The sequence below is a fragment of the Panthera onca genome, chromosome D2 (genome assembly GCF_046562875.1).
Source record: "Panthera onca isolate mPanOnc1 chromosome D2, mPanOnc1 haplotype 2, whole genome shotgun sequence".
NCBI lineage: Eukaryota > Metazoa > Chordata > Mammalia > Carnivora > Felidae > Panthera > Panthera onca.
In genome coordinates, this window is record NC_138349.1 from 10,026,027 (window position 1) to 10,048,713 (window position 22,687).

A 22,687-nucleotide genomic window follows, 5' to 3' on the forward strand; every position below is an offset into this window, starting at 1 on the left:
CTTGCCAATCAGGTTTACTGGTGATAGACACCCTCCATTTTTGTTTGAGGAGCCTTTACAGGAATACTTCATTTTATTACACTTCACCTTACTGTGCTTTGCAGATGCTGTGTTTTACCAATGGAAGATTTGTGGCAATCCTGCATCGTGCAAATTTGTTGGCAATACTTTTCCAATGATATTTTCTCACCTCATGTCTGTGTGTCACATTTTGGTAAATCTTGTGGTGTTTCAAATTTTTCATTAGGATACTTATTATGGTGGTCCATGATCAGTGATTACGACTGGCTGAGAGCTCAGATGACGGTTAGCATTTTTAGTAATAAAGTATTTTAAATCAGTGTACTTTTTTTAGACATGATGCCATTGCACATTAACTTTTATGTGCCAAAACATCCATTTGGCTTGCTTTATCACGGTACTTGCTTTACTGCAGTGGTCTGGAACTGAACCACAGCATCTCCAAGGTATGCCTGTACTTCTATTTCACTTTTGCAGAATAATTTCACTGGGCATAGAACTGTAGGTTGGTGTTTTTTTCCCCCCCAACACTTAAAGTATTTCACTTCCCTCTCTTATTACATGCTTTCTAAAGAAAAGTCTGATGTAAGTCTTATTTTGCTCTTCTATTAGTAAGGGTTTTCTTTCCTCTGGCTTTTTCAAGAGTTTTGTTTGTCTTTGATTTTCTGCATTAAAAAAAATTTTTTTTAGTGTTTATTTATTTTTGAGAGTGAGAGAGAGACAGAGGGTGGGTGGGGGAGGGGCAGAGAGAGAGGGAGACACAGAATCCAAAGCAGGCTCCAGGCTTCAAGCTGTCAGCACGGAGCCCAATAGGGGGCTTGAACTCACAAACTGCGAGATCATGACCTGAGCCGAAGTCAGACGCTTAACTGACTGAGCCACTCAGGCGCCCCTTCTTTTTTCAAGTTTATTTTTGAGAGAGAGAGAGATAGAGCCTGATGCGGGGCTTGAACTCCTGAACGATGAGATCATGACCTGAGTCAAAGTCAGACGCTTAACGGTCTGAGCCACCCAGGTGCCCCTGCCCCAACCCTATTCTAAACACAGTTTCTTTTATTAATTTTCACACTATCAAATTGGAAAGTACATTGGAGAGTACATGTCTGTCCAGTGGAGGGAAATGTCCAATCAGGCCTCTTGACAGTGAGTGGCTCACAGAGCAAAGCATCTTCTAGGTGGCTACCATGCCAGCACCTGAGACCCCTGGTGTTCCTAGCCACCTCCTCCTAGAGCGCCCCTCTTCTCTGCCTCCGGTTATCTGTATTTTACTCTTTTTCCCCTGACTTTACTTAGGCCCCATCAACTCACTTTTTTCAGAAGAAAGAGGAACGCGTTCCACAATTCAAGAAACATGAATTGGGCCTAGCCCATGCAGCTTCCTTGACATCATCAGGGCCTCCCTCTTCCACTCTGCAGGCTCACTTAGTGACATAAAAAACTTGGTGACATAAAAAAAAAAACATTAATGGGCTCACAGCTAGTGTTGCCAGCATTTCATTCCGTTAAACAAGAAAATTAAAAGACAACTACCTATTGCTTGCAATTTCATACGTAAGGGAACATTCCAATAATGTCTTCTTCCCATGTCTCCCCACAAAAAGGGGGAGCTGGGGGCACCTGGGTGGCTCAGTTGGTTAAGCATCCAACTCTTGATTTAAGCTCAGGTCATGATCTCATGATTCATGAGATCAAGCCCCTTGTTGGGCTCTGCGTTGTCATCATGGAACCTGCTTGGTATTCTCCCCCCCCCCCCCCCCCCACCTCGCTCCTCTCTCACTCACTGGTGCTCTTTCTCTCTCTCAAAATAAATAAACATTAAAAAAAGGGGGGGGACTGAAGCTGAAAGTTATTTTTCTCACTTGGGCCTGGAAGATGAAAACTCATTTTCTCTTTCAGCAAAATAAAGACATCTAGGAACCACTGCCCTAGAGTCTTTGTTGATCTCTTTTTCACAATTTTATTTTTATCACCTTCCTCCCTCTGTTGCAGAAGGTCATCGAAAAGACATCGAAAACCCAGAATTGCTTCAGGTTCTGTGTCTCCCTCTCTCTTGGCCCCTCCCCCGATTGCGATCTCTCTCACTCTCAAAGATAAACATTAAAATAAAGTGAAATTATGAAGCTTGGAGAAACAGGTAAACTTTGAAGGTCAGTTTCCACGTTCTTGAACCCAACGTCTACTGTGCTGGATACACACTTGCTTAAGGTGAAGATGTTTCTTGGTAGCCCAGTGACCTTACTACATTACTAAGCATCACTTGTGCCTACACAATGGGAAAAAACCTAAGGGATAGTGGTGTAGCATACAGGAGGTTCTTAGGGCCCCTCTGGGTTTCTCCAGTTCCTCCAACTCCTTAAACTTGAAGGTCCCTTGCTACCTATCAGTATCCATTAAGACAGACCTCATTCATTTTGTCTATTACGGCAGATTTGGCTCTATTCACGGGCCTTTCCCAGCCGGGTTCTCATTTTGAAGTAAAGTCCTGTGGACAAAACAGAGAGCAGAATGCCATGCTCAGACAGAGAGTAGGAAGCCAGGAGGCTTCCTGCTTTTCTTATAGCCCTCTACCAATTGACTTCTGTCTCTTTGTCCCCACCTCATCCCAAGCAGGGAATGCCAGCCTCGAGCTACAATGCCAATGTCCTAGGTATATGTGACAACTCATTTAATCCTTCCAGTAACTTCACAACATAGGAAATGAAGGCCAGGGTAAATAACCTCTCAAGATCATACAACTAGTAACAGACATAAGAGTGTATACGTGGAGGGCAGGGACAGACCAAAGGAAGTGGTAGGCCATTCCAGGTTGGTAGGTGGCAGTTTTAATAAGTAAAGGGAACTTACATATGAGGCTTGCTTGGGCAGCAGCAGGAAGAATGGATCCACACACCCACCTACCATATCTAAAAAGTTTGTACAGAGAGGCCTTAATTGGGTTCAGCCGAGTATACTGTGCAGGTGTTCTCATCATTATCTCAAGGCTATAACCTCGAAGCAGCCCCTGGAAGTGTGAAAGCCAAGTGGGAACCAAGGAGGAGAACAGGTGAGGCACCTCCAATCACCTGGGTCCAGCTCACAGGTCAAGAACCGGGAGATCACGACCTGAATGGAAGTCGGACGCTTAAGCCCTACTGATACACCCAGGCGCCCCACGATTTCACTTTTCAAAACACTACAAAAAGATAATCAGTTTTATTGTTGACTAGGAAAACTGTACAGACAGGCTTAAATTATCTGTGCACATAAATATTAAGGAAAATTAGCTTGTTGGAGGTACTCATTTTTATACTTTGCCCCAGACTCTTAAAATAGGGGTTGCAAATTGGAAGTCCACGGGCTGAATTCAATCTACATAAATGTTTTGGTTGCCCTGCACAGTTAAGAAAAACTTTTAAAATAATATCTAAAAAAAAAATCTAGATTTGTCAGTTTCTCTTTAAAAGTTATAGGCAATGGGCTGATAGCAGCACAAGGCACATACGGGCTCTGGCAGTTGTTTGCTTTAAAAACATTAAGTGTCTTCAATTCACCCACGACAGCTATTCACAGAACACCTGCGAGTATACTTATTCTATTTTGGCACTTAAGTGAGTACGTGCTGGTTTGGAAGCTGGAGTTGGCTACCCACATGGTGGTCAGGGCGGCCCGAGATGGTTAACTTTTAAACTGAGACCTGCAGGAAATGACTGAGTCACAACCTCCGGCCCTCAGTTTCCCCATCTGTAAAACGGAGCTGAAGATGCGCGGTTGTAGGAATGCTTGGCGAGGAATTATGCAAAGATCCGGCCCTAAGTCGGGGCTCGACTACCACTTTCGCTAACATCTCCGGAGGCCCCGGCCCCAACACGGACCGGGACCCCGAGGAGGAGCTAGGGGCGCGGGTCGGGGCGCTGGGACGCAACCGCCAGACCTCGTCCTCCACTCCTCCCCGCCGCGGGCCCCCGCGCTCCGCCGAGGTCGGCCCCGGGGCGCCGAGAGGCGTGGCCGGCCTCGGCGGACCCTGGAGGCGGCCATGGCCTCGGTGGTGGAGTACAAGGGGCTCAAGGCCGGCTACCACTGCGGCTACTGCGACTCCGAGGAGGGCAAGGTGTCCTGCGGTGAGTGTCCCCACGGACGGGGCCGGCGTGGCCGCCTGGCGTCCAATCCCCGCACCGCCCGCCGCGCCCCGCGCCAGTCCCCGGTCCGGGAGCGCACAGGCCCGGCGCCCCAATTCCCGCGTCCCTCTCCCACTCGTTTCTTCCCCGGCTGGTTCCCTTCGCGCTCCTCTCTCCTCCTCACCCTCACCGAAGATGGCGGTCCAGGTCGGAGAAGGAACGGAAATAGCGGACGGCTGCCCTCGGTCAAGATGGCGCGGGCGGCGTCAGCGTGCGGGGTTCCTGGGGAACCTGGCCTGCGGGCGCCCGAGCAGCTTCGCGCGCGCCTCGGGGACTCCCGAGCGGCGCGCTGCATTGTGGGGTGGCGGCGGCGGGGCTGGGCCGAGCGGCGTCGCGCTTGGAGGGCCGGGGCCATGGCTTCCTGGGCAGCTCTTTCGCCCAGCATCGTGGAGTATTTCGAGGGCGAGGACTCCTACCGCTGCGGCTATTGCAAGAATGAGTCGGGCAGTCGCTCCAATGGTGAGCGGGCCGGCGGGTGGGGGAGGGCGTCGCGGCCTCGGGTTTCCGCGGCCGGCCGGCCGGCGGCCTCGGGGGTGGGGGGTCTCGGCGCTCTCGGCCCCTAGGGACGCGCGGCGGCGGGAGCCCCCGGCCAGATCCTGTCTCGAGGAGGGTGTTGCGGAACGCTGCTCGCCGGGGAGGGCCGTAGCTGTCACAATTAAAAACGAATCTCCGCTCTGATTCATCAGGGAAGCATCTGGGTGCTTAGCCTTCACACAGGTGGTCGGAAGTGCGGGATGATGATGGTCTCGCCGCAGCCCGAAGTGTGGCAACAGGTGCTCGTCATCCACCAGTAGGACAGGGTTAAATATGTGACAGCAAGCAAGCCATGCCGGGGAGCATTGCCGAGTGGTCAGTCCCGCCGGGGCGGGCCTCTGAGTGCTGATGCTGCTGTGGGATCATCCCCGGTTTTAAGTGCAGAATGCGGCGTGTCGGGTGGGCTGTTTGTGTACAGGGAGACGTGTGTGCATACGTGGGCGGGGGCATCTGGATAAAATGCGTCTGGAGACGCCGGTGACGGACCGTAGACGCTGCTGGCAAGGGAGCCTGTTTGTGTTAATGCGTTTGAAAATTTTACCAGGTGCTTGTTCATATGCCTTATCGTTCCTCCACCCACCCCCAGAACAACAAAGCCAGCTCACAGTTTTGTTTTGTTTTTTCTTTTTCCCCCATCATGGTTCAGGTTTCTTCCGGAAGATTTGTTTGTAAACAAAAACAGTATGTTTATATTACCTGCTGTGTCGTGCATTGGCAAGCATAGAATCTTTTATTTTAAGAAATAGTGCATCATGGTGGGAAATGGGAAAGCTATGAAGATACACGTTTAGGTAGTTTCCGTTAAAAATATGTATAAATGTCCTACAGCAGGGCAATGATGTGGACGATTATGGTGTGTCCGTTTACTCATTAGTTGAAATGGTTCATTAGATGTTTGTGGGTAAGAGGAAGTAGAATGTAATATAATGCAATCATTTGGAGTGATGGTTATGAAGAGCTAAGCAGAAAAATGTTTAGAACGTAGGGTTAGACGGAGAAAAACAGGATGCAAATGACATGTGTGACAGGATCTCTGGGAGGATGAAAACCCAGGGGGAAACACACCAAACGGTGGCAGTGATTGCTTTCGGGTATTAGAGATTTCCTCCTCATCTTTTTCAGAATTTGGTATTCTGACTATAGTATGTGTGTAATAAGCACTTTAGATTGTGTGTTTAAAATTAACATATTCATAGATTCTTCATTATTTTCCCAGTAACTTTAATAAGAGGAAGTTGATTAATATAGATGTCCTTTGTTTAAAGTTCTGTGGAAGAAATCAGTTTTCAGCCTTTTCACCTAAAGAGACAACTGTAAATTTCCATCGTATTTATTTTAGTTCTGATGATAATCTTTACTATAGGGCATAGCACCTATTAAGTAGGTTTTATTATTCCTATTTTTATAGATGATGAAATTGAGGCTCATAAAGTAATTCAGTGTTAATGAGCACCTGCAAGGCTTCTGGACATTTCTGTTTCTTAATACAACCTGTGCTATCAAGCGTATCTCTGTCTTTGCATACTTCTTTTTAAAATATTTTTTTAATATTTATTTATTTTTGAGAGCGACAGAGACAGAGTGCAAGCAGGGGAGGAATGGGGGGGGGGGGGCAACACAGATTCTGAAGCAGGCTCCAGGCTGTCAGCACAGCCCCGATGTGGGGCTCAAACCCACGAATCATGAGATCGTGACCTGAGCCAAAGTCGGACGTTCAACCAACTGAGCCACCCAGGCACCCCTGTCTTTACATACTTCTGATGCAGTTTGCTGTTTACGAGAGAAACATTTATTTTTCTATTAACATTAATTCAGATATACCTTTTAATGTTTTTTCATGGTTGCATCATGAATTATTCCATCATACTGATAATGTCCTCTGTAATCACTTTTTTGTTCCTGGGCATTTCGATTGCTTTCAGTTTTTATACTTAAAAGGAATACTGCTGTATACTTTTGTTCTATTTTCAACGTCCAAGACTATGCTAAAAACATAACAATGAGAATTAAATACATAAGAAAACATTTGCTTTCCAATTCTTCGGAGGGGACCAGCTTATTAAATTATCGGGGATATTATTATGGTTAAAGGTGTTGTGTAATCTGATCTCAGGGAGGACCTTAAATTTACGGTGTCAAAGAGACTATAGAGTAATTCGGAATTAAATGTAATCACTTTGATTTGTTTGATTTTTAAGATTAAGGCAAATAATTTTTTTTCATTTGTTGTGTATTATGTCACATGGTGTGAAGTATGTGCAAACTTTCATTTTTCCAGTGTGAGCTAGATTTTTTTTTTTGCTTCAATATTCACATTTAGAAAACGCTTTGAATTAAAAAAAAAAGTTCAACCTGCTATGATTAACTTGGTACATGGCACTTACTTTTTCAGGCATGTGGGCACACTCCATGACCGTACAGGATTATCAGGATCTCATAGACCGAGGATGGCGGAGGTAAAGGTCCTTCATACAAAAATGCTTCTCTTATTACTCCGGTTCTTCTTATAACTAGAAAATGTTGTTCGCCTGTGAAATGTTTTCCTGTTGTTGGAAAAAGATTTAAGACTTTTTTTTTTTTAAATGTTTATTCGTTTTTGAGAGAGAGAGGGAAAGCAGAGTGTGAGTGGGGGAGGGGCAGAGAGCGAGGGAGACACAGAATCCAAAGCGGGCTCTGGGCTCTGAGCTGTCAGCACAGGGCCCGATGTGGGGCTCCAACTCACCAGCCGTGAGATCATGACCCGAGCCGAAGTCAGACACTTAACCGACTGAGCCACCCAGGTGCCCCAAGACGTCTTTAAATTATATTTCTTTCTTTTTTTTTTTTTTTAATTTTTTTTTTTAACGTTTTATTTTTGAGACAGAGAGAGAGCATGAACGGGGGAGGGGCAGAGAGAGAGGGAGACACAGAATCGGAAGTAGGCTCCAGGCTCTGAGCCATCAGCCCAGAGCCCGACACGGGGCTCGAACCCACGGACCGCGAGATCGTGACCTGAGCTGAAGTCGGCCGCTTAACCGACTGAGCCACCCAGGCGCCCCTAAATTATATTTCTTTATGTAGTGATTCTGCTGTCTCTTCTTTTAAAGGCATTTATTAGGAGCACCTGGGTAGCTCAGTCCGTTAAGCATCCGACTCTTGATTTTGGCTCAGGTCATGATCTTACAGTTGTGGGATTGAGTCCTGTGTCGGGCTTTGCACAGTCAGCGAGGAGCCTCCTTGGAATTCTCTCTCTCCCTCTTTCTGCCCCTCCCCCTGGTGCACGTGCTCTCTTTCTCTCCAAAATAAACAAACATTAAACAAAGATGTTCATTAGGAGAACTTCAAGCCTACATAAATGTAGAGTATGTTCTAATGAACTTGATGTAGCTATCAGCAGGCTTTGGCAGTCGTTAAGGTTTGTTTTGCCAGTCTTGTTTCGTCAAATCTCCTTGCTCCCTGTGGTGGTGTGAATGTTCGTGTGTCATCCCTCACAACCCCCAAGTACATCTTTTCAATCCTAACCCCCGATATGATGGTATTGGGAAGTGGGCCTTTGGGAGGTGATTAGGTCAGAGGGTGGGACCCTCACGAATGGGATTTGTGCCCTTGTAAAAGAGACCCCAGAGAGTTCCCTTTCTTGCCCCTTCTGCCATGTGAGGTTACAACAAATATATGAACCGGGAAGCTTGTCTTCGTCAGACATTAAATATGCCAACACCCTTGATCTTGGACTTCCCAACCTCCAGAACTATGAGGAATACGTTGTTGTGTTTATAAGCAACTCCCTCTGTGGTATATTGTTACAGCAGCTTGAACCAGCTGAGATGCTCCCTCCTCCTCCACAAAATAATTTAAAGCAATTTAGGTATCCTGTCAATACACCTATAATAGATACGTTTCTAAGAGAGGATTCTTGTTTCCTTTTTAATGTATTTATAATACCGTTACCATACTTTACAAAATTAATAATTCCTTGATGTCATCTGTTACTTAGTTTTGATTAGGTTTCTACTAGTCTCAAAAATGCCCCTTTTTAATAGTTGGTTTATTTGAATCAGGATTCCATTAAGGTTTACACATTGCCTTTGATGGCTAAGATTTTTTGGTAATTATTTTTATATAGATAATTTTAGAGTATATAAAGTTTTTTTATGTAAATATAAGCAGTGGTAAGGGCCTTGTGCCAATACTACCCAAAAGATATGGGATTGAGTGCAACAAATGAAACTTCATAGCTTTCTTTAAACTTAATCATGAGACCCAAAAAGAAGATCTGGGTCAGATGTTGAAGGATTTTGTATGCCATGATGAAGAACTTTTTTTTTAAGGTGGAAGGGGAGCCATTGAAAGCTTTTATGTCAGAAGTGTGATGGAATTTGTGCTTTGGAAATGACCATTCAGATCGTAGAGAGGTATTTGAGGGGGTGGTTCTGAAGGCAGAAAGACCGGTTCTAAAGATCACTGTACGGTCCAGATAGGAAATCGTCCTCTCACAACGATGCCGTCATCATCAGTGGCTATAGGTTAGAAGATAGGTGAAAGCGGATGGAAACAAGGTACGGTTTAGAAGTAGAAAGCTTACTGACGGGATATAGAGGTGCCTTAAAGGGAGGAATTTGAGATGACTCCCAGGCTTCTGGGTCAGGAACCGAACTCATGTGTGTTTGCTTGGATGGCTGTAACAAAATACCACTGACTGGGTGTCTTAAACAACAGGAATCTGTATTCTCACAGTACTGGAGGCTGAAATTTCCAAAACCCAGGTGTCTTCAGCTTTATTTCTTTTCTGGAGACCCTTCCTTGGCTTGTACGTTGCCGCCTTCTTGCTGTGGCCTCATGGGGTCCTTTCTCTTTGCATGTATGCCCCTGGTGCCTGGTGTCTCTTTGTATGCCCAGTTTCTTTTTCTGATATGCACACCATTCAGATTGGATTAGGGCTTCTGTTAACTGTCATTTTAACTTAATCACCTCTTTAAAGGCCTTCTCTCCAAATATAGTCCCATTCTGAGGTAGTGGGGGTAGGGCTTCAAAATATGAATTTTGAGGGGACAGAATTCAGTCCATAATGTCATGGCTCTGCCATTAACCAAGATCCAGAAGGCCTTGAAAGGATTGGGTTAATTTTGGGCTTCGTGGCCCTAGTGCACATGGAACCCTCAAGTGTGGATATCCTAGGCTATGACACGTCAGGGTCCCCACATCCTGAGCAGTTTTCTGTGATTGCCTTTGTGGTATTGAGGATTGGTGGTGGGTTGAGGCCTGGAAGGATGGCAGGTGATGCTAAGAGGGTAACTGAGGTGAAGAGGCTTGGAGTATGTACGTAAAGGTTTAGGAAAGGAAAGGCTGGGCTCTGTCCTTGCTGTGCCAGTGTTGCAAGATTGCTTAGTTCTGAGGAGTAACTACATCTATATGTTTTTATGTTATCGATCAGATTTTTACCGTAATTAATTTTGTGCCCCTGTACTAGTCTGCTTTGGTACATGTGAGAAACGTATGAGACATTAACAAAACATTTTTCAATTTTAGAAGTGGAAAATATGTGTACAAGCCTGTCATGAATCAAACATGTTGTCCCCAGTACACGATAAGGTAAGAAAGAGGATCTGTCTCGTATAATTTTTTTAGTGGCACCTTGCTTTTTTTTACATGTTAACTTTTGTCGTAGGTAGACATCCTTTATAAAGAAAAGCAAATGAATTGTATCTTTTTTACATACCAATGCTACATTTATACGTCATCAGTAGCTATTAATAATTCATGGTTTGGGTGTAAGTATGATATAAAAAAGTGTACTATTTAGTAGTCTAGTCAATGATTCTATGACATATTATGAAAATACCAGCAAATACTCTGATTACTTTTAGGTATCAAATTCTTTATAAAATTTAGCTTAGGGCTTTCCACATTCTAGTGTAATACTAGACGTCGTGCTCATATTCAAACAGTACTATAGGATCTGTAGAAAGGGGCGGGGGCTGACATTTAATCTGCCACATGTATTCAGAGTTGTTTTCTTCATTGTAAAACTTAAGCTAGAAAGTCTGTTTTCCTACAGAGTGTTTGCTTAACCAGCAAACCCCAGCATAACATGGAAGGATTTAACCTTTTTAGGTTCTAAAGGTCCTCCTCTTCTCCCTTGTTGTCCTCCTTGCCTTCCTCTTCTTCTGGTAGAAAAAAGAGAAAGCATGTTATCGTTGTTAAGCATTTGAGTACAGTTTCAATGTAAATATATTCTCTAGATAAAAAAAGCAAATGTAGTTGTATCCATCATGTTTTGGCTGGTCTTCACACTTCTGTCCCATCTCTTAATTTGTTTTGGGGTTGAAGACTGTTTTGACAATCTGATGAAAAGTTATAGATCCTCTCTGCAACAGAACAAAAGGGAGAGGGGCCTGGAGGCAAGAATACGTAACATTTTGTATATTAATTTTAGGATGACCATAGACTCCCGAAGTTCCACCGATTCCTGGTTAAGAATCCATTCTCTTATCTAACTGATCATAGGACTGGGCAATAAAGAGAAGAGGTGGCTGTCTGGTTTGGTGACACCGTCTCACTTATACAAAGAATAAAATGACAGAATTGTGCTGTCCTCTTTCGGTTTTAGTGGTTATAAAGCAGTGACATCGTCAAAGGCAGAAGTCCTTTTCCTTCAAATAGCAATTTATTATTGGATTATGGCCAGGATTCTGTTTAAATTAAGTCTGGAGCTGATCAGCTTGAACCCTGAGACTCTCTAATCAGAAAATGTCAATTTCAGTGGGTTAAAGAAAAAAGACAAACCTTCTATAATTTATTGGGTGCCTCTCAGTGCCAAGCACTGTTCCAGGTACATTGATTGCTTTTATGAAAAGGGACTCAATTAACATTGCAAAACAGAGCATGAAATCAAACATTTCCTGAATTGTTATCCTCTACACAACTTCGTTATATATGATGACACTGTGGAGTCATTTTGTATATTTACTCTTCTGGGTTTTTTTTTTTTTTTTTTTTACTTTGTTGACTACAATAGTTATAATAAGACCTAATGTAAAGGCAAGGTGATTATAACCTATAGCATAGCTTCTTGTTAGAGAGAGGTCAGGGGCTGCCCAGCATGTGAGTTTAAATGAGGATGAGCTTCCTTGACGATGATTTTTTTTTTTTTTTAGTTTTTATTTTTATGTAAAATTATATGCTAATAATTAAAAAATCAAACATTTCATAAAACGTATTTTGCAGAATTGCAGTCCCCTGAGCCTTCTTGTTTCCTCTTTCCCAATACAGGGCACACTCAAATTTTTTAAGATTCTTTTGTTTTATCTTCTTTCTACCTTTTACTTGAGATGCTTATATAACTATATATCCTTATCTTTGGGTTTTTCTCATTATCTCTGTGTTTCTCTCTTTCAGAAATAAGGATTCAACTTTATTTTTTCTCACTATCTCTGGGTTTCTGTCTCTGAAAGATAAGGACTTAACTTTATTTCTTCCCTGTTCCCTTGTCACATTCAAGCTCCTTTTTGTCCTCATTGTCAACTTCCCAGCTTAGAAGTAGTGTAATTTTAAATAGGTGTAATCCCTTTGTTATGACCTATAAATACGCTTTACAGTTGAGTCATGTAGTGTGCTATGATTTTTCCTTCCTGTACGAGTTTTTGCTTTCCATGGAATTGATAATTGTCTTCTGTGTTTACATAGCCTTTTACGTACCCATCACCAGTTGATTTAGAAATGCTTCCGTAGTAGTGTAAATGTCGTCTTGGTACTTTCAGATGCTTCAGGTACTCTGTTGCTTTTATCTTCTTGATGAATATCTCTGTGTTGTCTTCTGACGTACTCTGATCTGGACAGGTTGTCTCTACAACTCCTGCATCACTGTCACCCTGGGATCTCTTTTTACTGCCATCGTGGGGATTCTCTTTGGATTTCTTTTTGGATCCTGTGTCTCCCATCTCCTGACCTCTCTTTCTTGGATTATTTCCTCATTTTCGTGAAGCACATTTAATAGCTTTCTGAGGAAGAGTGCACGAGAAGTACTTTTTAGACATTGTACATTTGAAAATGTTTTAATTCTCTACTCGAACTTATAGTTTGGCTGGGATATGGAAGTGTAGATGGGAGGGGCGCCTTGGTGGCTCAGTCGGTTAAGCGGCCGACTTCACCTCAGGTCATGATCTCGCACTCCGTGAGTTCGAGCCCCGCGTCGGGCTCTGTGCTGACAGCTCAGAGCCTGGAGCCTGTTTCGGATTCTGTGTCTCCCTCTCTCTGACCCTCCCCCGTTCATGCTCTGTCTCTCTCTGTCTCAAAAATAAATAAATGTTAAAAAAAAAAAAAAAGTGTAGATGGGAAATAATTTTCCTTAAAATTTTGAAGGCTTTGCTCCATTGTCTTACTGCTGTTAGGTAGTCTTCTGATTCCTGTTCCTTTGTGGAGAATGTTCTTTCTTTGGGGAAGGATTTTTTGTTCCCAGTGTTCTGATGTTTTCTGTTTGGCAGTGTCTGTTTGCATCCATTACACATGGACTTATGTGGCCCTTCTTACCTGGGACCTCCTTCCACCATTATTCTTCACTTCACGGACATTTTCTTTATTTTGTTGGTCTTCTTCCCTCCATTTTCTTTCTTCTATTCCATTATAACTGCTGATGATGTTTTTATTCAGTTATTGAACTTAAACATTAATTTCAAAATAATTAAAAATTAGAGCGATCCTCTAATTTTTTTTCTCTTCAGTTTTCCATCCCTTTTGCTGTATCTTTTGGAAGATTTCCTCAACTTTATTTTCCAAGTCTTGTTTAAATTTTAACTTTTTCTGTTATGCTTTTTCTTCTGGGAGATTTTTCTTTTTGGACACTCTCTATTGTTTTGTAACCTCCCATTGTTGTGTGGCTGTAATAGCTAAAGAGAAATAAGAGAGTGTTCTGAGGATGTTTTTATTTTGGGGGCTCTCTCCTTCCTCTGTACTCTGTGTCTTCCTAGTTACCTTCTCCAGTGTTTTTGGCAACGTGTCTTTGTAGAGTTTCTCTCCAAGTATCTGGTGATTCTCACTTTACAGTGGAGAGTGCCTGAGGACAGTATCTTGGGGTCTGATCACATTCTGGAGAGAAAGTGCCAGTTTTTGTGGCTGGGTTGGGGAAGTGGCTTGGAAGTCTCAACATTCAGGATGTAGACTTTAGACTTTTTTCTAGTCCAGTTCCATTGCTTTCCACTGTGCTTGTATCCTCATTTAGGAGGCCCTGTTTTTTTGTTTTGTTTTGTTTTGTTTTTTTACTCTTTTCTAAGTTTGCAACTTTCTTCTGGGTTGTGTAAGGAGTTGTGTGGGGAGGAGTGGGGAGGGCATCAGACATCTAACTGCTTCCAAAACAGACTTTCAAGAGATTTTCTATTTTTAGACCTGCCTTCACACTTATCTCCTGAGGTATCAGGTATCACCGGTCTCTAAAACTTTTAGGGGTAATGTAGAGAGAATTGGTTGTCTTTCTGGCTTTTCAACACTCTTGGCTTAGGATTTAACATTCTTTGGTCTACGAAGTCAGTTACTACTTATACCTGTGCTATCCAGCTTCCAACATTTCTCTTTTTTTTTTCCCCAGTGATTCATGTCTTTTTTTTTTTTCTAATTCCTTAACGTAGTTTTTTAGTGAGATTTGGGGTGGGACTAGAGGCTACATCAAGCCCTGTCTTTACCCAGAAATCCCAGGCATGAAGTTTGCCTCACTGTACTAGATACTATCCAGAACTCATTTTATTTCTTCATGGTTTGAGTTCACTTTTTAAATATTTGTTTTGCTTTCCTAGGTGCCGACCTTTACAGTTTCAGCCATCAAAATCACACAAGAAGGTTTTGAAAAAAATGTTGAAATTTCTGGCCAAAGGGGAAATTTCCAAAGGAAATTATGAGGGTAAGATGAGATTGGGTCTAAAAACTCTTTATATTGATGTTGATTTCCAAGGTTCTCCCTTCTGGCTCTTTCTGAAGTAGGGATGGGGGTTCTTGCCATAGTCAGGCACTACTGTTAATCTGAGGATGGTGATTGTTGTTAGTGTTGCTGGTACTGTTGCCATTGGCCTGAAGGTCAAGGGTATGAGGAATGTCTGTTGGGGAAAGGGAAAATGTAGGAAAGTTTTACAGCTCTTGTGATTTCCTAGAGTTTATTAGAGCTTAAGCTTTCACAGTACTTTGACAACTTGGTCCTATAATACCTTGTGAAGTACAGAGAAAGTGGTAGAATGTCTGAGAAACAGATGCTTAGGTACCCCTTGCACAAGACTACACAACCACTTTGAATGCTGAGTGAAGCCCAGGTTTTCTTTGAGGAAGCCCTTCAGTAAATCATTATATTGCTTGAAATTTTCTTTTTTGTATGATAAACTTTGAATTGTGAGTCTGTTTCCTAAAAGAAATTAACTTTGGTTTACAGATACTTGCTTTTTCAGTTGTTTCAGTATCTTGTCTTTTCTTTTTTAAAAGTTTTCCTCTAGGCCATGCCTAATCGATGAGCATAATTGGGAATGCCAGCTGTTGTTAGAGCTCTTTCTCACATCTGCCCTAGGAAGTGTCCAACCCTGGGAGCCTTCCTCACTTTTAACTTGTTAACTTTTAACTTGTTAACACTTTTAGCTTGTTAATACATCCCCAAGTATGTTTTCAGTGCCAACAATGTGCCAGTCCCTGTTTTAAGCACTGGCGATACAGTGGCCAGCAGGCCAGGGAAGTTCTTCGCCCTTGGGCACTGTCCTTAACGGATTAAAACTCAGGACATCATGGAGCAGACTTGGCAGAGCTGTGGGCAACAAAAAAGCCTGGAAGGCTTACAGGGTCTAGAGGTTCAGGGACAATTGGGCATTGGGGACATCAGAACTTTGGTACAGCTTTGATTAGTATTGTCTGTACATAGTCTTAAAAACTAAATACATTTTGTTGGTTGGTCAAAAAGTTATTTCAGTGGCTGAAAATCATGTTCTGAGTTTCAAAAATTAATATTCAGATAAGCCTTGAAGTGCCTTCCATTTATAAATTGATGATTGCCTGTCTTTATACATAGCTTTTACATTTGGCTCTTTATTTGACTTGTTACAGACTTCTAAATTATTTGTGTTTGTAACTTATAGGAGTGATGTACTCATTAGAGTAGAAGGGTAAATAGCTATAAGAAGAAGACACCAGCATGCGATGACTAACAAATGCTAGAAGTCTGTTTCCTCGTGTGACAGCCCATTGTGGGTGTTTCACATTAGCCTACAGTCTGCTCTGCGCCCCCAGCCATTCTGGGACTCCCTTCAACATGTAGTTTCCAAGCTCACGCTGGTTTTTACTAATCCAGTCAGTGGGGGGGGGGGGGGGGGGTGGTGGTGGAAGTTCAGGGTTACAAATTACCTTTAGAAACAAGTGAGGCCAAGTTGAACCTATCAGTTTTGGTTCTGTTCCACTGGTGGGAACTTGGTCACAACTTGCAGACGGACTGGGGTGCATTCCCTTGCTTGGGTGCCACAGTCTTAACTACAGCCCTGTTACTTTGGAAGGTGGGAGAATGGACCTGATGCACACACCGTAGTCTCTACCACATCAGAAAAAAGGGGCATTTTGTTTTTACTACGTGTATCTTAATTGCGTCAGATGGCATGGCTGACAGACTTTGATTTTTTCTGATTTGTAGATGATCCTATGGAGCCCACCATGGAGGACACCGTTGCTGGTGACTTTGGATTAATAAATAAATTGGATATACAGTGTGACCTTAAAACGCTCAGCGGTGACCTCACAGAGAGCTTTGACAGTGAAGAAAAGAAGAAAGGAAAAAGCCCAAAGAAAGGAGCATCTAATGAATTCATTCAGTCGCAAGATATAGAGGAGAAGTTGGGCTCTGGTGAGCCATCACATCCAGTTAAAATGCCCATGGCTCCTAAGCCAGGTAGGGCAAGTTTGCTCTGTGGCCTTTTTAAAGTCCTAGTGATTTTCTTTGTGCTTGGAACATTGTAGCCCTTGGGCTGTCTCATCAGCTAAAAATATGAGTTGTATGAAATCTGTAAAATCCCTGTTTTGTACAACTTATTATTGCCTGGATTTAGATGGACAAATCACATATTTTAAAAACTGCTATTTTTAAAAAGCCTGAAATAATAGTTTCATTATCTCCCAATACACATATTTTTAAAGAGTGCCATTTCTTACTACCCTAGGAACGTAGAGTTTGAGAATCGCATTTTTACCTGTGCAAGGATGTGGTGCTAAACATTTTTATTTTTGGTGTGAAGTAAGACAAAGTAAATTTTAGGTATTATGTTCAAAGTACAGACATTATAAAGGTCTTTAGTTTATTATTAGATTTCTTTATGTAATCATAATGAATTTTAGTTTAAAAATTTCCAGATTTTGATATTTTACTTCACCTTTAGTAAGGTCAGATTTTTTCCTATACTTTCACTTGTAAAATACTTAGGTTTTAAAATTTTATCCAACTTTAAATGGGTTTATTTGTGTGTGTGTGCATGTGTTTGTATGGTTTTTTAATTTTTCTTTTTTCTGTATTTACTTTTAAAAATGTTTATTTTTTAAAATGTTCATTTATTTTTTTATTTTGTCGGGGGAGGGGCAGAAAGAGAAAGAGAATCCCAAGCAGGCTCCGCACTGTCAGTGCAGAGCCCCATGCGGGGCTGAGTCTCACAAACCGTGAGATCATGACCTGAGCTGAAATCAGGACTCAGATGCTTAACCAACTGAGCCACCCAGGCACCCCTGTGTGATTAAAAAAAAATTTTTTTAACATTTATTTATTTTTGAGAGACAGATAGAGACAGGGCGCCAGCAGGGAAGGGACAGAGAGAGGAGACAGAATCCAAAGCAGGCTCCAGGCTCTGAGCAAGCTGTCAGCACAGAGCCTGATGTGGGGCTCGAACCCACAAACCGTGAGATCATGACCTGAGCTGAAGTCGGGTGCTTAACTGACTGAGCTACCCAGGCACCCCACCCCCTGTATGATTTAAAAAAAAGTTATTTCATAAAATGTCAATTTAGATGTTTATGTTTCAGTTCCTGAATTCTTATATTTATTTATACAAAATGATCCAAAGGAGAGATTTTTATTACTATTACGGTTTTTCTTGTCTAAATCCTATTAATGCACAGAAAACTTTGTTTTGGGTTTTTTTTAAACCTCTATTTATTTTGGCGGGGGTAGAGAGAGTGCAAGTGGGGCAGAGTTGGAGACTGAGGATCTGAAGCAGGCTCTGCATAGACATCAGAGAGCCTGATGCAGGGCTTGAACTCATGAAACATGAGATCATGACCTGAGCCGAAGTTGGATGCTTATCCAACTGAGCCACCCAGGTGCCCCATTTTGCATTTTTTTTTGAATAGGTATTTTTACGCAAGGCTTTCATGGCATTTAATTGGATGTCAACCTGAGATTTCATCCTAACTAGTAAGGATAGTCCAATAAAATATTCTGAATGGTTTAGATAAATTTCTTACATCTCTTACTGTCTTAGGTGATAGGGCCAGTTCTTTTATTATTTTAGTTGTTTATTATAAAAATTACAGTTTATTACATTTTTAAAAACTTCATTTTGCATCTCTATAAGATTAGAACTTTCAAATACGTACTCACAATAGCATTATTACACCTAAGTAAAATTCCGTAATGATACTGAATATTCAGTGTTAAAGTTTCCAGTTTTTAAGTATTTGTTTGCATCAGGATCCAAATATGGCCACATATTGCAGTTGGTTGCTATAGTTAAAAAATCTCAGTAGATCTTTCATTACTCCAGCCTTTTTATTTGCACTTTATTTGTTGAAGAAACTGGGTTGTTTGACCTGGGTTATTTGACCAACAGTTACATCTACAGTGCAGTTTAACATGTTGCCGTACCTGCCTGTAAATTGATAGTTGGATGTAGAGCCTTGATCAAATTCAAGATTAAATTGTTTTTGTTTTGTTTTGTTTTGTTTTTTTTGTCTTTTGGCATTTTGGTTTTCTTTTGCTTTTTTGGAGAGAGAGATGTCTTCATCAGATTGGAGTTCCAGTTATTTATTTGAGGATGGGTAAGGTTAGTTCACGGGTGGTGGGATGTTCTTTCAGGAGACACATAATGTCCGGGTGCCTCTCTTTCTGTTAATGCTAGTAGCTGTGGACCAATGCTCAATGCCTAAATCCGTTTATCCGTTAGATATTTTAAGTCTGTAATTCATTTTTCATTTACTAACTGGATACTTCCATAAACAGAACATTCTCATCCACTTGTCTCCCATAAGAACTCCCAGCAAAGGCAAGAGGAATTCTTGATTCTTTCATTTTGTGTCATCCATTTTACAAAATAACCTCTTCTAACAGTGAGTTTTAAACACATTTGCCATGTTTTAATTCTTGCTCCTGTGGGAGTTTCTCTAAGTTGGCTTCTGGTTTGATAAAATGTTGGTAGTCTTAGCAGCTTTCTATGACATGATGCTCCTGGAACGTCTTGTACAGCCATTTCCCCAAGAAGCCCTGGTTTCTTTTAGTGGAAAATGGCATTTGAAGATCACCAACTAGACCAGAGGTGACCACTATTGTTACTGGCTTGGTTATTGTTTTCTAGGCTTTTTCCATGAACAGACTTAATAGGTCGTGTGGTCATATTGATATTTCCAATTCAAATTCAGGACTGTTAGTATTTTTACGTGTTTGTTTGCTTGTTTGACATTGGATCTTCTTTCTTCCACACTTAGAAACCTTGCTCTCAAGGACAAGGAGAAGGGTAGAATTAGAATATCACAGTTACCCATTTGCTTTACCCTACATTACACAACAGTTTTATAATAACAAAACTAACTTCTTCAGCAGTATGATTACTGGAACATTAAAAAAAGTTTGCACTTATTTTCCTTTTATATTTTTCAATAAAAATGTGAGATTATTTTAAAATGTAGGAAGCTTTGGATTTTGTCTAGAAACACGCATTTCCATTTTATTTACAAAATATTAAAGGTATATTTCCTGAAACTTAATTAGGAATTATGCGGGTCTGCTGAACTCTTTTCAAAACTCTTGGGACTAATCTAGGATCCTTGAGTGGTTTGAACATCTGTGGGTGCTGGGTTGGTACGGTGCAGTGATTTTATATTGATCTGTTTCTGTTCCATTGAAGGAGCTTCTTGCTTTGGGGGGATCTTTATTCCCATAAATAAGCTGAAATCCTAATTTATCCTTTGCAGTTCATATCATGATAGTACATACGTGTAGAGTAAAACAACCACAAGAAGGATTGCTTAGTCCAATGAATCCGTTAATGCAAAGCTGACATAGGTGATCTTTCATAAAAATGGTGAAAACTTGTTTCTCAGTTCACTCTAGAGAATGTCATTTTGAGCAACTATTAGAAAATGCAGGATTCTTTTTTGCCTTATTACCATTTATGGAAATGCCTAAATAGGTGAACCATTGTAGGAATTGGTGATGCATATAATAGCTAATAATAGAAGACCCCAGTTAAATAGTAGGTATTGTTTTATGAGCTACACATGTATTGACTCATTTAATTCTCATGGAACTCCAAAGGTAAGACTGGTTATTGTCTTTCTTGTATAGACAAGTAATGTTGCCTCAGGTCAGCTAGCCGAGAGACAGGGATGACCTCTTGCGGCCCATGTCAGAGTGTATGCTCTTAACCAAATGCTGTTGTGCCTCTGTGAACAAATTTGAGGAAGACACATTCCCTGGCCAAAGAAAATTAATTCTCTAAGGCAGTAATGGTTAATTATTGAGTCAAGTCTTTTGTTGCCCGGTTGTTAAACTTATTCAGAGTCTTCTTTTATGGGTAGATTTTGTTTTTATTTGGAAAACATGTTAGTGAAGTCGTAATATAGTTTCACTATGAATGAACTATTTTCTCATCAGATTAATTTTTTTTGACCAGCTCTTGGTCTCTAGCAAGTCTCTTAACATACTGGGTCTTAATTTTCTTTTCTATAAAATTAAACTTGCTGGTCTTGTAAAACTTCCTATTGCTTACTTTTATATGGTTTGTAAATATGTGTTTTAGGAACTTAAAGTAGCATTTTTCTTTATCTTGTTAGTAGCTAAAAAATTTACAAAGGTATGTTCATCGTTAGAGAATTTGAAGAAAAGAGAACACTGCAAGGAAAAGAGCAAGAAAAGTCCTTTCTTTGACTGTTAACATGGTGGTATATTTCTTTTCAGGCATTTTAATAAATATTTTTCGTGTATCTATTTGTAAATAATTGGAAATCTTTTTTAACCTTGTGTAATGACAAATCCCCGAAAATTTCTGAAGCATTTCTAATGACTTTTTGATATTCTGTTGCTTAGCTGTTTTAAAAATTTGTAGGGGGGCCAGTCAGTAGAGCACGTGACGCTTGATCTCAGGGTCATGAGTTCAAGCCCCATGTTGGGTGTGGAGTCTACTTAAGAAATTGAAAATAAAATGAAAATTATATAATTATTCTATTGGGCATTTAAATGATACTGAAGTTTTCAGGTGTGTTCATTATTTGCCTCTAGCTCTTGATTTTCTCAGCACAGAGTCCTTAAAGACAACTTACTGGATGAAAAGGCACTCACTAAAATTTGTGGTTTATTGTAGTTAAAATATTTATTTATTTATTTATTTATTTAAGTTTACTTATTTTGAGAGAGAGTGCACAAGCAAGGGACGGACAGAGAGAGAGGAAAGAGAGAGAATCCCAGGTAGGCTCTGTACTGCTGGCTCAATCCCAGGGCTCAATCCCATGAACCGTGAGATCATGACCGGAGCCGAAATCAAGAGTCAGATGCTTAAACGGCTAAGCCACCCAGGCGCCCCTGTTTTAGTTAAAAATTTTTATATCTTTAAGGCCTTTCAGTCTGATACTTGCTCTTTTAATTGAAACAAAAACTGTCATTAACTGAGCTGAGCTAATGAGGCCCCTCAGTTAGATGGAGAGACACAGATCCCTTCAACTAAGCAAGAGTATTTTTTCATTAAAAAACCTGCCAGAGTGTTTTCTGGGATCAGTATTCATTTACACCCAGGTCCTAAGCGTTTGTTTATGTCACAAGTGCTTTGAGAGAAATGTCCCTCAGAAATGTGCTGGAAACATTCATGTCCTGAAGCAGAAGATAATTGATTATGTTTTTTTCTACTTATAAAGACAGAGAAGTGGATGAATATTAAAAAAAATTGTTTTTGAATTTTCACCAGTAAAAGCTGCCTGAAAAGTTTCTGTGACTGTTTATTTTCTTTGACAGTTCCTGCTTCTAAGATAGGATTTTAAGATAACTTAGAGCTCTACACCAGAATCTTCTGAAGAATCCACCTACAAAGCTAACCTAACTGTTGAAATGCTTTGGGCCTAGTTCTGTAGAATCTTTGAGACTTGAAAAAAACATTTCTTGAGTCAATTGTGAGTGGTCTAATATTTTGAAATTGTTTTTAGGCAAAGGAGCAGATTTGAGTAAGCCTCCCTGTCGAAAAGCAAAGGAAATCCGGAAAGAAAGGAAAAGGTTAAAACTGATGCAGCAGAACCCGGCTGGAGAACCTGAGGGTTTCCAGGCTCAGGGTGAACCACCGTCTTTGTTCCCACCAAAGGCTAATAAATCCAACCAGCCCAAATCGCTCGAAGATTTAATTTTTGAATCTTTACCAGAGAATGCATCACACAAGTTGGAGGTACTTTGGAGGGTGTTTTATTTTATTTTGTTGTTGGTGGGTACTTTATTTATTTTCATTTGAGGTTCTACTCACCAGGTGATATTTTGCTGTTTAAATAATGGGAAATTAAAGTGAATTGGGATGGAGTAGCATTTGTATTTGCTAAGTTGATTGCTACTTGAGAAAACCCCCCCCCCCTTTTTTTTTAAGATTTAAAATAAATATTTTAGGCAATTTGGCTACTAAAGTTGTGAAAACAGTTCCAGTTTTAGCATGTTACTATGTAAGGGACTCTGGCTTTTTGTATCCCTTGATTGAAATTTAGTAGTGAAAGAGATAAAATATACTATGTCAATTTTATCTTTGGTAGTTTTGGTTAGATAGTGA

The 22,687-nt window shown here is 41.1% G+C and overlaps 1 protein-coding gene across 5 annotated transcripts in view; it reads left to right on the forward strand.

Annotated features, from left to right (window-relative positions):
• The first annotated feature begins 4,313 nt into the window (after positions 1–4,313).
• The window catches only part of ATE1 (arginyltransferase 1), a 156,451-nt gene continuing 138,077 nt past the window's right edge, over positions 4,314–22,687 (forward strand). For 2 of the 5 annotated variants that reach the window (XM_078434892.2, XM_078434893.2), the window contains exons 1-6: positions 4,314–4,634; positions 7,102–7,165; positions 10,215–10,277; positions 14,471–14,574; positions 16,330–16,584; positions 22,086–22,318. In XM_078434892.2, coding sequence (XP_078291018.1) covers positions 4,367–4,634; positions 7,102–7,165; positions 10,215–10,277; positions 14,471–14,574; positions 16,330–16,584; positions 22,086–22,318 — 987 coding nt within the window. In that variant the 5' untranslated portion in view covers positions 4,314–4,366. The remainder of the gene's footprint in view (positions 4,635–7,101; positions 7,166–10,214; positions 10,278–14,470; positions 14,575–16,329; positions 16,585–22,085; positions 22,319–22,687) is intronic. The other 3 variants (XM_060641310.3, XM_060641309.3, XM_060641308.3) reach the window with 2 other exon arrangements.